This window comes from Bufo gargarizans, chromosome 9 (genome assembly GCF_014858855.1).
Source record: "Bufo gargarizans isolate SCDJY-AF-19 chromosome 9, ASM1485885v1, whole genome shotgun sequence".
Taxonomy (NCBI): domain Eukaryota; kingdom Metazoa; phylum Chordata; class Amphibia; order Anura; family Bufonidae; genus Bufo; species Bufo gargarizans.
Window position 1 is genome coordinate 943,713 of NC_058088.1, and position 16,137 is coordinate 959,849.

At 46.3% G+C, this 16,137-nt stretch overlaps 1 protein-coding gene across 1 annotated transcript; it reads left to right on the forward strand.

The window, feature by feature from the left end:
• Window positions 1-7,895: 7,895 nt before the first annotated feature.
• On the forward strand, window positions 7,896-14,410 carry LOC122946513 (cytochrome P450 2A13-like). Its single transcript, XM_044306200.1, has 3 exons — window positions 7,896-8,072; window positions 8,970-9,132; window positions 14,172-14,410. The coding sequence occupies exons 1-3, from the start codon at window positions 7,896-7,898 to the stop codon at window positions 14,408-14,410; spliced, it is 579 nt and encodes a 192-aa protein (XP_044162135.1).
• Window positions 14,411-16,137: the final 1,727 nt, after the last annotated feature.

The window sequence follows — 16,137 nt, forward strand, 5'->3', positions numbered from 1 at the left end:
GACTCCCCCGATCCGACACAATCTCCTTGGGCAAACTGTGCAACCGGAAGACCTCCCTGGCGAAAATCGTGGCCAACTCTTGTGCAGAGGGTAACTTCTTGAGAGGAACACAGTGGCACATTTTGGAAAACCAATCCACAATCATGAGAATGACCGTATGGCCTCGGGATGCAGGGAGGTCCACAATGAAATCCATCCCCAGGTGTGACCATGGGCGCTCCCCGGTGGCTATGGGTTGCAAAAGGCCCAACGGAAGGTGCCGAGGGGACTTACTCTGGGCACAAACGGAGCATGCCGCTACATATGCGGCGATGTCGGAACGTAGAGAAGGCCACCAGAACAGACGTGAAACAGCCCAGGACAGCTGATTCTTACCAGGATGCCCCGCGGCCTTGGAGTTATGGTAGGTTTGCAACAACCGAGTGCGCAACTCCTCTGGCACAAAACACCTGCCGTTGGGTCTCCCAGAGGGAGCACCAGATTGAGCCGCCAAAATCTGCTCACCCAGGGGAGAGGTCAGGCTGGTGCGAATGGCGGCCAGGATCTGATTCGGAGGTATGACCGAAGTCGGAATCGACTCCTCCCCGGACAGCTCGGAGTACTGCCGTGATAAGGCATCCGCTCTGATGTTCTTGGAACCGGGTAGGTAGGAGACCACGTAATTAAAACGTGACAAGAACATTGCTCATCTGGCCTGACGTGGTGTCAATCTCTTGGCCTCAGAAAGGTAGGTCAGATTCTTGTGGTCCGTCAGGATGAGAACCGGAACCACCGAACCCTCGAGCAAGTGCCTCCATTCTTTAAGGGCCTGCACGATGGCCAATAACTCCCTGTCACCAATCTGATAGTTGCACTCCGCGGAAGACAGTTTCCGGGAGTAAAACCCACAGGGAAGCAGAGGACCCTCTAGTGTTCTACGTTGAGACAGAAGGGCGCCTACTCCCGTCTCAGACGCGTCCACCTCGAGGACAAAGGGCAACCCAGGGTTGGGATGCGACAGAATCGGAGCCGACACAAAGGCGGACTTTAGAGCCTCAAAAGCTCGGATGGCCTCGAGCGGCCAGACCTGGAAATTACTGCCCTTCCTGGTCAGATCCGTGAGAGGCTTGGCTAGCATAGAAAAGTCCCTGATGAACTTCCGATAATAATTGGCGAAGCCCAAAAAGCGCTGCAGGGCACGGAGACCACTGGGCTGGGGCCACTGTAAGACAGCCGAAACCTTCTCAGGATCCATGGAGAACCCCTCAGCGGAAATGATGTAACCTAAGAAGGTTACCTGGGATCGGTAAAATTCGCATTTCTCAAGCTTACCGAACAGCCTGTTCTCTCGTAACCGTTGCAACACTCGTCTGACATCCATAATGTGGGCCTCCATGGATTCAGAATATACCAAGATGTCATCCAAATAGACCACCACACACTGCTGCAACAGGTCACGGAAAACATCGTTGATGAATTCCTGGAAGACTGCGGGCGCATTGCACAACCCAAAGGGCATAACCAAGGATTCATAATGACCGGTCCTGGTGTTAAACGCGGTCTTCCACTCATCGCCCGCCTTGATCCTTACCAAGTTATATGCCGCCCTCAGGTCGAGTTTGGTAAAGACCGTGGCCCCTTTGAGGCGATCGAACAGCTCGGAAATCAAGGGTATCGGGTAAGCGTTCTTGATCGTGATGCGATTGAGACCCCTGTAATCGATGCAAGGCCTCAACTCACCGCCCTTCTTTTTCACAAAGAAAAATCCAGCCCCTGCCGGGGACGAGAATTTGCGAATGTGTCCGCGTGAAAGCGCCTCCCTCACGTACTCCTCCATGGCCTCATTCTCCGCTACCGACAGTGGATAGACTTTGCCACGAGGAGGAACGGCACCAGATTGTAACTCTATGGCACAATCGTATGGGCGGTGCGGAGGTAGGGCAACCGCGCGCACCTTATCGAATACATCCCGGTACTCTTCGTATTCAGGAGGCAACAGAGAGTCCGAGGAAGTACACAGCAACTTGACAGGCCCATGGATGCAACTAGCCCCACACTGCGGTGACCACGAGAGGATCTCGGCCGATCTCAAATCGAAAGTCGGATTATGCTTCTGGAGCCAAGGGTACCCCAAGACCACCGGGTAGTGTGGAGACGAAATCACCTGGAGACAGACCGACTCTCTGTGAACGGCACCAATGGCTATCCCCACTGGAAGGGTCTCATGAGTCACGTGTGGCGGCAGAAGGGGTCTGCCGTCTATCGCCTCAAGAGCCAGTGGGGAACCTCGAGGCTGCAGAGGAATGGAATTGGCGGCAGCGAACACACTATCAATGAACAAACCACCAGCACCAGAGTCCACCAACGCCTGGGTCGTCACCGAGCCCCCGACCCAGGAGAGGACAACAGTGATCAGTGGTTTGTCAACACGGGAAACCGGGGACGAGGAGACTCCACCCAAGATCTGCCCCCGACAGGATCTCAGGTGCGAGCGTTTCACGGACGGTTCGGACATGCCAACCGAAAATGCCCACCGAGACCACAGTACATGCATCGGCCCTCGCGTCTCCGGAGTACCCTCTCCCCCTCGGACAGGCGAGCAAACCCAGCTGCATGTGTTCACCCCCAGACAAGTCATCCCCAGGAGGCGTGGGAGGAGAGGGAGGCACGGGTGGGACAGCAAACGTAGGCGCCAATCTGTTAGAAGACCTCCGCAGGCTCTCCTTAAAGGAAGGCCTCTCCCTGAGTCTGGTGTCAATCAAAATCAGGAAAGAAATAAGAGACTCGAGCTCCACTGGTAGGTCCTTAGCTGCAACCTCATCCTTCAAGGCATCCGAGAGACCATGAGAGAAAGCAGCGACCAGAGCCTCATTATTCCAGCCCACCTCTGCTGCCAGGGTACGAAACTCAATGGCGTATTCAGCTACGGATCGTGAACCCTGTCTGATGGACATAAGGAGCTTCGCAGCAGAGGCAGCACGAGCCGGCACATCGAATACCTTCCGAAGAGAAGCAACAAAACCGGAAAACTCGGCAACCACCGGATTGTTGTTCTCCCATAAAGGGCTGGCCCAGGCCAAGGCCTTGTCCGAGAGCAGCGAGATCAATAAGCCCACCTTTGATCTCTCAGTAGGAAAGGCATGTGGCAGCAACTCTAAATAAATGCCCGCCTGGTTAAGGAAACCTCGGCACTGAGTTGGCTCTCCCCCAAAGCGCTGTGGAAGGGGGGCAGAACCGGTCATACCCCGAGACACCGCAGGCGCAGCAACAGGTGTCGGGGTAGACTCTTGCGCAACAACCGGAGCGGCAGTAGGAGCGGGCCCAGGAGCGACAACCGACCCATCGGCAACGGAAGCGAAATGAGCCGTGCGTTCAAGCAGGGTTTGCAACGCCACAGCAAACCGACCCAACAGGTGATCCTGCTGATCAAGTCTGGCAACCAGCGTAGGTAGCGAGGATGGCCCTGTACCGTCAAAATTCATGGCTTGGTCCTAATGTCATGGAACCATGAACCAGACGTACAACAAGAGATAAGTGGAAATAAGAAGGCTTTATTGAAAATCAAGCTGTAAGCAAAAGTCCAAACGGATGGCTAAACCGAAGCAGGGTCTTGCGTAGACAGGGGTCAGGAACTAGAAGGGTAGTCAGACGAAGCCTGGATCAGGAACCAGCAGGGTAGTCAGACGAAGCCAGGATCAGGAACCAACGGGGTAGTCAGACGAGGCCAGGATCAGGAACCAGAAGCAGCAGCAGTCTTAGAAGCATGTGAACACAGGAGGACCAAGCAAGGAACTGAAGCCACAGACCTCCTATATATATGAGCTAGGCATCCAGCTCCTCCCAGTGGGAAGGAGAAGCCGCAGGGTGGGAGGCTACAAGAAACCCAGAAACCAAGATGGCCGCCAGCACATGTCAAACGAAGGAGAACAGTAAGAAGGTAAGACCATGACAGTGACATATTCATATTTTTTTCTGTAAAGTACAATCCAAGTAAATCAATCTATTAGATTCTGTGGGGACGAATTATTTATTTTTTGCTAAAAAGTATATTTGCGCCCTGAACTGCATTTGTGACAGTCCAATACAAGCGTTAAATACCGCTGTTATATTCTGGTTTAAAAAAAAACACCCATTTTGTGCAAGACCCTACATTTGGGGCCTTTGCTGCATTTGTGACAGTCCAATACAAGCTTTAAATACTGCTGTTATATTCTGGGCTTAAAAAAACACCCATTTTGTGAAAGACACTACATTTGGGGCCTTTGCTGCATTTGTGACAGTCAAATACCAGCTTTAAATACTGAAATTATTATCTGGGTTTAAAAAACACCCATATTGTGCAAGACCCTACATTTGGGGCTTTTGCTAAATTTCTGAGAGTCCAATATAAGCCTCAAATACTGCTGTTATATTGTGGTTTTAAAAAACACCCATTTTGTGCAAGACACCACATTTGCGGCCTTTGCTACATTTCTGACAGTCCAATACAAGCATTAAATACTGCTGTTATATTCTGGTTTTAAAAAAAACACCCTTTTTGTGCAAGACACTAGATTTGCGGCCTTTGCTGCATTTGCGACAGTCCAATACAAGCATTAAATACTTCTGTTATATTTTGGGTTTAAAAAACACCCATTTTGTGCAGAGCCTAAATTTGGGGCCTTTGCTGCATTTGTGACAGTCAAATACAAGCTTTAAATACTGCAATTATATTCTGGGTTTAAAAAAACACCCATTTTGTAAAAGACACTACATTTGGGGCCTTTGCTGCATTTCTGAGAGTCCTATACAAGCGTTAAATACTGCTGTTATATTGTGTTTTTTTTTAAAAACAACCATTTTGTGCAAGATACTACATTTGCGGCCTTTGCTGCATTTCTGACAGTCCAATACAAGCGTTAAATACTGCTGTTATATTGTGGTTTTAAAAAAAAAAATCGTCAGGCAAAATGGGAAATATTCAGAAAATGTTGAGGTCTAAAAATACAGAGGTCAAAACTCAATAGCAGGGTATATGAAAAGACACCTTAATTACAGGCAATTGTGGCCAGCAGATGCCTGCTTGAATAGAGCGCTCCCCATGTCACCTGGAACATCCTCCAACGTGACCTGAGATGTTATCACTGATTACGACATCCCTCCTGATTGGTCCCCAGACAAAGGATGCCGGCAGGGCAGCCCACAATGGAACGCGCCTGCCGGCTGTCACGGCCAATTTATGTTTGACCGTGACGCTGTTCCCGGGGGCAACGTGTAGTTTTCTGTTTGCACGTACACTTTCCTTTATTTGGTGCTTTCCCCGTTTTGGTTGTCACGAGGTTAATTTAGGTGTGTCTGCTAGGTGTGGTGGGTGTGACCTCAGGCCTCTTTATATGATGGTGTGTTGGAGCTTGTGGTCAGTCTTATTTTGTTGTCTGCCTGTGTAGGAGCTCTGCTCCCTGGCGGTATGTCTTTGTCTGTGTGAGTCACCCTTATTTATTATATTGTTTCCTTGCCCTGGCTGTGTGTCCCCATCTGGTGTATGTTTTATTGATGTGGTTGGTGTATGGAGGTTTTCTGGTGGTGTCTTGGCTCCGAAAGGAGCGTGCTTTCCCAGAGGGGTTTAAGCGAAGACAAGACTGTGGGTTTCCCAGCCTGGAGCCGCATTCCATCTTGGCTACAGCAGGTAAGTGTGGATAGCATAGTTATGTTGCTGTGTAACTTACCTGCCGTACTGTTTTTCCCATGATCTTGCTTCCTGTCTGCCACTGGGCCTCTGGAGACACCTTTTCATCCGTGGTGTAGGATGAATTGGTGGTCTCTGCCCTGTCATTAGGCCTAGAGCATTACAGGGATAGTAGGGTCCCAGGTTCGTGAGCATGAGCCCTCTTACCATCTGAGGTGGCTCATGCGCTAGGAGTCCAGGGAGAGCTCAGGGTTACTTTAGGTGGTGACCAGCTCCCTGTGCCCTGCTATCTGGCGTTGCAGCCACTGCCATTGCACGGTGGGGTTTTTTCCCCGCTCCCCGCCGTGACACCGGCATAATGCAGTTGGGCCGAGACACAGCAACAAGAAGAGTGAACCTGGCAGCCAGGTAGGCCTGTTACCTGGTAATGGGATGCCGACAGTGCAGCTTCAGGTGAGCGCGTCTGCCAGCTACCGTGGAGCTGAGGCAGAAATGTCAGCAGCACTGCCTGCCAGCAGGGCACCGGCTATCATCTGTTTACCATAGCCAGATTTGTCGCTGTCACTTTGATATTACTAATGCTATCTTGGCATTACTGAGACTGGAATGGCTTGAATACAATCCAGGAGACCTCAGAGTGTCCTACATGACTATTTAGGGCAATCTATGCACTTTAAAGTCAGGTAGAATTATTTAGAATGTGCTGAGTCCTAATCAAACTGTTCGAATTTGCCCTGAAACACATTTAAAAACAATGTCCTCATCGATAGTGTTCCCTTTTTCTTAGTCACCTCCCTATTTTCCACCCTGACCCCAACTAACTTTCCATTTACATCTTCTGTATCCCACTCTCTCTTTCTCTCTTTGCTCAATCTACCACCATTTGTGTAAAACCCCCTTCCTTTCCCCCAGATTGTAGTTTAAAGACTCCTCCAGGCATCTAATCATCCATTCACCAGGACACAAATGACATTTTATTTTACTGTAAAATAATTTCACCATGCAAACTTAATAACTCCCCATCATATCGCTCATATCAGGAGTATAATTTGATCAATAAGCTTCCATGTATTTGTACAAGTCATCTGAGGTTAAAATCGATCGTGTTTACCACGTGTGCAAATACAATCTGACTAACCTCTGACAGTCAAGTGCTGATTTAACACTATTAATGCCAGCATGCTGTCCGATTACACCAAGTGTGAGTACATTTACTTTATTACTACCTTAGCAAAATCAAAAAAGTTCAAAAAGTTATCCATTTCTTAGGGCTTGTTCACACACCAGTTTTTCAGGTCTTTTTCACCCGTGCCCTCATTGAACCTTTCAGATGCTGCATTCATTGCTGATTGCAGCATCTGAGATGACCATTAGGGCTGTCAGAGGTTAATCTGTTAAAAAAATTTAACTCACCTTATCCACTTGATCGCGAAGAGTCAGCCGCAGCCATCTTGATTGAAGATCCAGGATGAAATTTTGCGCACTGCGTGATGACGTCATCACTAGGGATGAGCGAATGGATTTCGGATAAAACAATCAAAGTCGATTCGCATAGAACATGTACTAATACTATACAGAGCAGGAGCTCCCTACAGTATTAGAATGTATTGGCTCCGATGAGCCAAAGTTAATGCTTTGCGAAGTCTTGCAAGACTTCGTGGAATAACTTCATAAATTAATTTGTACTGTAAAAAAACATTTCCCGAATTCGGGTTCAGTTCCAAATGAAACCTGTTTTGGCGCTTGCGCAGCACAGCACATTCTTCAAAAGAACTGTACCGTGCATGAAACGATTACTTACAGTATGGCGCAGGTGTGAGATTACTGGGCCGGGTAAGTGGAGGATTTGAATGCCAAGCCCTGTTTATTGGCCAAGGCCAGGTAAGGCTTCAACAAAATAGTGATGAAGATGGTTGCACCGATGGGTTAGAGAGTCTTCCCTCAAAGGTTCTTTCTCGCAAATGTAGCAGTGGATGGACAAAAGAAATGCACCGTTTTAATTCCCTCTGCAAGAGCCTACCAGAGATTATGCTTCGCTTGATGGCAAAATTCCCAGTGACAAACTTCCTTTAAATAAATCTTGCTTATTATGCTAGTATTTACAATATATCATGCAATAGAGCTGTAATCTACACAAGCACACCCTGCATGTCCTCAAAGATCACGTTATCTGGATTGCTGCCATGCTCCTAGTCATGTATAAATACAGAGGGACATAGTACAATAGTACAGCCAGAGATGTGACCACAGGATGGCTCTGAACATTGCTTCGACTCTTCTCCTGGCTACAGGACTCACCCTCCTAATTTATCTCATTAAACGGTGGAGTAGAATCAAACAGAACCTACCTCCAGGACCTACACCTCTGCCAGGCTTGGGGAACGTCCTTCAGCTAAGCACCTCAGAACTACCACAGTCTTTTATTAAGGTATGTACACTTAACTTCTATTTTACCCTAAGTAGGACATGAGTTCCATATTAATTCCCACCATAAATCTCTTCAGGAAGTCAGGATGATCCAGCAATAGACAAGGGAAGCCTTAGGGAATTCATAATCCCAGCAGCTGTTTTTCATGTCCATCATCATATACAAGATATTTTATGACAGTCTGTATCTGATGCTCAAGATGCCATAAACAGCAGCCAATATTCTGCTGATAAATCCAGAGTAAAAGGGAATTTGATGCCCGGACTGCTGTCCTGTTGTGTTATGGAATCAATCCTGCCTAAAATGGGAGATACCTGATGTTAAGGAAATGATGTGCAGTATATATAAAAATGTGTAAAGAGGAAATTATAACATAGGTTCTCTGTGAAAAATTAAAGGCTCATCTACTTTTGGCAACTTAGTTTTGTTAGAAGGATCCTGTGACAGTGAGTAGATGACGGTGTGCCCCCACTGCATGAAGCATCAGCAATCAGCTGTTATGTAAAGCCAGCAGCAAATGTTCAATGTGCCTGTAGCACCACCACAGGGGAAATAAAGTATTACATGGTGACCACTGAAAAGAATAAGCTAAATGCAATGCATTGACCCGTTGACTTCTCCAGAGAGGTGTTCTTTGTAGCTGCTCTCCTCTCTAGCTACTAAAGGAAAGTACTAAAATGCTACCCTTTCCCCTGTATTAACAACCTGATGGTTCATTACTAACCTGTGCAGAAATCATATCCCAGTCCCATGAGATTCTGAAAGGAAAGCAATTCCTACATAAGTCTTTTAGGTGGGGTCCAGGTGTTCTTGATCCCACTGGACAGGATCATCATTTCTAGGTGTACAGCTCCTGTGTTAAATTTACCTTTTTTTATGTTTTCTATATCTGTCTAGCTGAGTGAGACATATGGACCGGTCTATACCCTCTACATAGCCAATCTTCGGACGATAGTACCGATTGGGTATGATGCTGTGAAGGAGGCATTGGTGGACCGCAGCGATGCTTTAAGTGACAGGGGAGACACAGGAGCTGGAGAATTTTTTTCTAAAGATTTTGGTAAGATAGTTTTTATTTATTTCAATGTGAATTATTCTATGATACTTTACAGAGGTCATACTGTACATCTCTGATGATACCTATAATATTTGACAGATGGGGGGGAAGGTCATCACAGTGTATAATGCTGTGAAAGTATACTTGGTGAAAGTGGCCTAAATGTGAACCCCGCTGAACCAACCTACTAGTTAAGATGAGTGAATTTTTGAAAAATTCAATTCTGCAACTTCTCCGAAGTTCACCAAAACTTTTTATTTGCTACAAATTAATTTGTTGCGAATCACTATAAATCAGGTATACCCAGACCACTCTGCCTTAGGGTACAGCCACACGGAGCTGCTGTGCTGCGGACAGGTTGCGGCCATGCTGCAGTAAAGAACAGCACGGCCAATTAGTCCACACCTGCCTTTAATTTAATAATAAAGAACACTGTATAGTTCTTCTTCATTGTTAATGGCCGCAGCACCTTTGATGCCCCTTTAAACTGGGGCTGTTGCTGGTATGGGGTTTGGCTAGTTAGGTGGGGGGACAATATGCATATTATTGCTGTTCTGGCCTGCAATCTCCTGTAGGTTATTTGACAGTAAACACTGAATATTAATAAGCTCTGACATACCCACTTGAAATGTACTTGAGAATATATTTATAATAATGTAATATTTAAGTATTTTCATTTTCTTAATTCCAGGAGAACCCCTTTAAATAATCTACCCAGTTTTTTATATGATCATAGGCTGGTTTAGGTGCTGTAAATTGCCTATTTATACTGTATGTAGTACAGTAAGTCCACTGTGTAATGTTCCATTTGTGCAGGGGCTGGCAGACTAAAGGCCCACCTTGCTTAGGGCCCCACTAGTGGATTCACCTGTACCTTTGTGGGCAAGTCCGAGCCTGGTAAGACATAAGACTTTGCTTGCAATTGAACTATGGCTACAATTAGGCTAATAATGATCTACATATCAGAGACTGGCAACACGTGGGTTAAATTGACAAATTCCTTGTGGATCTTATTGTGTCTGTGTTTTGGTGAATGCTGCACCCCTTGCTTCAGGTGTTGCTTGTTGGTAATTGACATTCCCCATAAGTAGCTGCTTCCCATTCATGGAGGTGCCGTTTATAGATTTTCTTCCTGTTACTGTTCCCCTTCCCTCCTGTGTTCAGTGTGGAGTTTTTCCCCCACACTGATTGTGACACATATACTGTCCCAACGCGTTTCCCCTTATAAATAATCAAAGGTTCATCAGGAGACCAGCAGTATCAGTATGGTAATAATATGCCATATACACAAAATACATAACTGATGAAACATAAATCACTGGAGCGCCCCAGACCAGTAGACATCTATGATGAGGTGAAGGGAATACATTAAAGTACTTTTAACAATGTACATACAATAATGTACTTGATATGTACTTAAAAAACAACTTAACTGATACAAGTCGATACAAAGACCAATCCAATCCTCTCACAGATGTAGGATACACGGCTGGGGGGCTCCAGGGGGCAAGGAAAGAGCTCCATTTTGCCAGAGACATGTGCTCACATTTAAATCATAAACTACTGGGCGGGCTATACCTCAATTCGTCAGCTCATTCCTAAGCTCCGCCCCTCAAAGTTCCATGACCAGAATTCAACACAATTATTGTGTGTCAGAATGAAACAAGCCACCCCAAATATCTCAACCAATAGTCCTCGGACGCCATGCGTATCAGGAGCAGTGGCGGATCCAGGGGGGGGGCAACGGGGCAAATGCCCCCGCCCGAGCTGGCGGCGGGCGGCGGCGGCGGCAGCGGGGCACAGGGAGATGAGCGCTTCCATTGTGGAAGCGCTCATCTCCAGTCATCTGTATCGCCGTCCTCAGGACAGCGATACAGATGCCTGTGCTGCGGCAGGGAAGGGAGAGGCGTGTCCCTTTCCCTTCCTCTGATAGGCTGCCGGCCTAGTGCCTGCAGCCTATCAGAGGCCGGCGCAGGGGGGCGCGATGAGCCATACAGCGTGGGACACAGGCCTGAAGAGGCCTGCATCGCATCGCTGACATGGAGGTAAGTATGTGTGTTTTTTTTTTTTCTTCATTACATACAATATTTTTACTGGCACCTGGGGGCGGCTATGACTGGCAAAGGGGGGGCTATTACTGGCAAAGGGGGGGCTATTACTGGCAAAGGGGGGCTATTACTGGCAAAGGGGGGGCTATTACTGGCAAAGGGGGGGCTATTACTGGCAAAGGGGGGTCTCTTATTTCTGGCAAAGGGGGGTCTCTTATTACTGGCAAAGGGGGGTCTCTTATTACTGGCAAAGGGGGGGCTGTTATTACTGGCAAATGGGGGCTGTTATTACTGGCAAAGGGGGGCTGTTATTACTGGCAAAGGGGGGCTCTTATTACTGGGGGCTGTTATTACTGGAGGCTCTTATTACTGGCTCAGAGGGGCTGTTATTACTGGCACAGAGGGGCTCTTATTACTGGGGGCTGTTATTACTGGCACAGAGGGGCTCTTATTACTGGGGGCTGTTATTACTGGCACAGAGGGGCTATTACTGGCACCGGGGGGCTGCTATTACTGGCACAGAGGGGCTATTATTACTGGCACATGATTGGGGGCACTATAGGGGCATCTACTGAGGCCACAAAGAAGGGGTATTTTATATGGGCTCTCTGTACAGTACAATTTTATACTGGGACACATTATGGTGGGTACTATGGGGAAGGGGGGAGAGGAGTACTATGGGGTCATCTACAGGGGGCACTAAGAAGGGGTATTTTATACTTACAAATTATGGGGGACACTGAGGGCATCTACTGGAGCATTTTATACTGGTACATTATGGGGGGCACTAGGAGGAAGGAGGGTGTGGAGGACTATGGGGTCATTTACTAGGGGCACTATATAGGGGTATTTTATACTGGCACATTATGGGGGCACTATGGGGACATTAGCTCAACTGGGGGCATTACAAGGGGGTATTTTTTGCACTGTCACATTATAAGGAGAATTATTACTACTGGGGGGGGGGCATTATGGTGGGCTTTATTACTCCCCCATGGTATGACGCCCTAGTAGCAGCACCAGCCTCTTTCTGCTCTGATATTCCTCTGCCCCTTCTCCAAATACTTATTATGAAATCTTTCTCATTAGGATAAAACACATCAGCTCCGCCGAGCCCCCGGCCAAAGTGTGGAAGTGGCGTCCGAGATCCCGAAGGGCCAAGCCAAGTAACTGTAAGTGTTCATGTGAAATATGATGGTTATACACATATAGCATACACTGTGGAGTCTGTTCTATAGGCACCATTGTTTTGTGGCGGCGGACAGAAAATAATCTGAAAGTGCCCCTCCCGAGACGAGGCTCTGGATCCGCCACTGATCAGGAGTCACATGGGATGATGATAACCCCTCCTCAAAGCTTGCCAACCCTCTTTTTGGCATGGGAAAGCTCAACAAAGATGGTGATACGCTCCACGTACGGCGTTCATGGAGCTCATGGTCACGTGATGCAATCCGCGATCACGTGGCTCAATCCAAAATGGCTGTGAGTTCCACGCGCGATGACAGTGGAACACATCAGGCAGGAATTATAGCGCATTTATTAAGCCTGTCTAGAAGCCCTAACCACACATCGAGTGGCTCAATCACTATGGTTCTGTGTGTCCCCACTACATCCATAATGGTATTTGGAACCATTATATGTTATTACAGCCCACCAATCAGCTGACGGCTATGCAGAGCCGCTGTTCCCCCACTTATACTAATCTCCTCCTGAGCTGGTGGGAAGATAAAGTGGTCTTCCCTGATAATCAAGTTTGGTGGTGTGACAAAATTGGCTTCTGGACATGTTACATAGATGATGTCTTCGTGATCTGGAATGGTGACCTTGACTAATTTAAATAATTTTTGTCAGGACGTTGAATACGAATGAGATTGGCTTGGCATTTACCTTTGAGTTTCATCCAGATATATTAACATTTTTGGATGGCAAGGTCAACTCACAGCCATTTTAGATTGAGCCACGTGATTGCAGATTGCACTTGGAGTGCATCACCATCTTAGTTGAGCGTTCCCTTGCCCAAAAAGAGGCTTAGCTAGCTTTGGGGATGGGTTATCATCATCTAATGTTAGTCCTGAGACGCATGGCGTCTGAGGACTATTGGTTGAGATATTTGGGGTGGCTTGTTTCATTCTGCCACCCAATAATGGTGTTGCACTCTGGTCATGGGATTTTGAGGGGCGGAGCTTAGGAATGAGCTGACGAATTGAGGTCTAGCCCGCCCAGTAGCTTATGATTTAAATGTGAGCACATGTCTCTGGCAAAATGGAGCTGTTTCCTGCCCCCTAGAGCCCCCCCAGCCGTGTATCCTACATCCGTGGGAGGATTGGTCTTTGTATCGACTTGTATCAGCTAAGTTGTTTTTTAAGTAAATATCAAGTACATTATCGTGTGCACATTGTTAAAAGTACTTTATCTTTGATGTATTCCATAGATGTCTACTGGTCTAGGGCGCTCCAGTAATTTATGTTTCATCAGTTATGTATTTTGTGTATATGGCATACTATTACCCTACTGATACTGTTGGTTCCCTGATTAACCTTTCATTATTTATAAGGGGAAACGCGTTGGTACAATATACGTTGTGTCACAAAGTCCTAGGTCTCTAAGGACAGGTTAGCCTAGGTACGTGGACAGAGTGCCCCTACCATCTGGGTGCATCTCTGGGCTAAGCAGTTTTGCAAGGGCAAAAGTAGGGACAGATCTATTTTATCTTGATTTTCTGCCCCTGTAATCAAAATTGCCTGTAATTTTTGATAACCGTCCTTTATAATGACAGCTTTTTGTACTATAATTATCATGGTCTATTCTGAACCTTATGTACCTTTTGTATTTTAATATATGTAGATTAAAGATTAAGTTTTAGGGAGTTGCCCTCAGTGATTTGTGTTTTGTTACATTACCTGTCTTTCAAATTATCCTAATACTCAGTGATTTTGTTAATAATGATACTAGTCTGAAAAATATGAGCAATGTTGTGTCTTCTATCTTTTTTAGAAAAGATCCATAAAGAGATTGACAATGTAATCGGGAAAGATCGTTGTCCATCAATAGAAGACAAGAGTAAAATGCTGTATTCAGAAGCTGTAATCCATGAGGTTCAAAGATTTGCTGATATTGTCCCTTCAGGATTGCCTCATTCTGTCAGCAAGGACACAACCTTCAGAGGATATCACATTCCAATAGTATCTGGGGGAATAAAACTACTCCTTTTCGAGACCGCAAAGTTGGACTAGTAAGTTCTGGTTTTGGCTAATATCCCATTTCTAAGTCATGATCCAAGGCTTGTTAAAAGGGCTACACATTGATATGTAGAGTATCTATCCAATAGGAAGCACTAGAGAGCCAGCTTCTGTTCTCCTGCATAAGAGTTTATTATTATTCTAATCATATAACATAATGTACGAATCTTCTTAATGTTTTGACTGTCTTGCTGTCTACCTTTTGCTATCTTTTAAGCTAACAAATCATGCCAGACATTTGACAATTTATTTCAAACCATACTCTGCTGTTATTGAAAATGTATACAGTATGTAGGCTTCTCGGCTAAGCAGGCTATCTACCTTTAGGGGATAGCCATGCTGAGGAAGGTGTGCTGATCTTCTCAGCATCTTGGTTCAATTCTTCCTATCAATTGCTAACTAGACCCAGTTTTTTACATGTTTACTAACAGAGATGAGTGAATTGAAGCTGCCGAAGTGAAATTTGATCAAAATTTCAGGCAAAAAAAATCGATTCACACCAAAGATGAATTTCCTTGTGCTTCGTGGTAGCGAATCACATTTTCTTCCTAAAATGGCCACTGCACGTGTGAGGACATAGAGAAAGGAACTCTGGTAAGGCGGTATCACCCAGATTGACATGCATTCATGCAGCCAATCAGCAGCCAGCCCTATGATGTCACAGCCCTATAAATAGCGGCAGCCATCTTAGATTCTGCCATTTACCAGCGTACTTAGTGCAGGGAGAGACGTCTGCAGGCGCTAGGGACAGTATTAGAAAAAAAAATTAATTGTGCAGAAAAAGCGATTTACCAGTGCAGGGAAAGACAATTCAAGGTGTAGGCAAAGGATAGGGAGGAATCATTCCACAGCATTTATGTAGAACAGGGTTCAGTCGGGGAGGTTACAGCCTGGGTAATAGGAACAATCCTATCACACCTTGCTGCACTGACTGGGGACCCAAATTGCCATTATACTGCATTAATAGGGTTTATTACAAGGAAATATTTCTATGTGTTATTTGCCCTTGCGCAGTGCAGTTATATGTTCTAAAGCATTTTTTGGCTTTTATTAGTTGGAAGAAAAGGGCTTATTAGCTGTTGAGCGGTGAAAAGCTAAAATTACTAGAGGTAGGACGAATCCAATTTTTTTCCAAAAAGGTTCTCGAATATATTGAATCTTTCAAATCTCAAATACTGCGAATCCTGTACATAAGAATTGCGTGAACTGTGTAAGAAACAAAGAGATCCAAACACGGAGTGCTGTCCACTTCTTTGGCGGCCCCATTGAAGTGAATGTGTCCGCATTCGAGCCGCCAAAATCGGGCTCTGATGCGGACCACAACAATGGTCGTGTGCATGAGGCCTTATGGGGGGGATCTGTGGATGACACTGTTATGGGGGGATCTGTGAATGGCACTATTATGGGGGGGATCTGTGAATGGCACTGTTATGGGGATCTGTGGATGGCACTGTTATGGGGGATCTGTGGATGGCACTGTTATGTGGGATCTATGGATGGGACTGTTATGGGGGATCTGTGGATGGGACTGTTATGGGGGATCTGTGGATGGCACTGTTATGGGGGATCTGTGAATGGCACTGTTATGGGGGATTTGTGGATGACACTGTTATGGGGATCTGTGGATGGCACTGTTATGGGGGATCTGTGGATGGCACTGTTATGTGGGATCTATGGATGGGACTGTTATGGGGATCTGTGGATGGGACTGTTATGGGGGA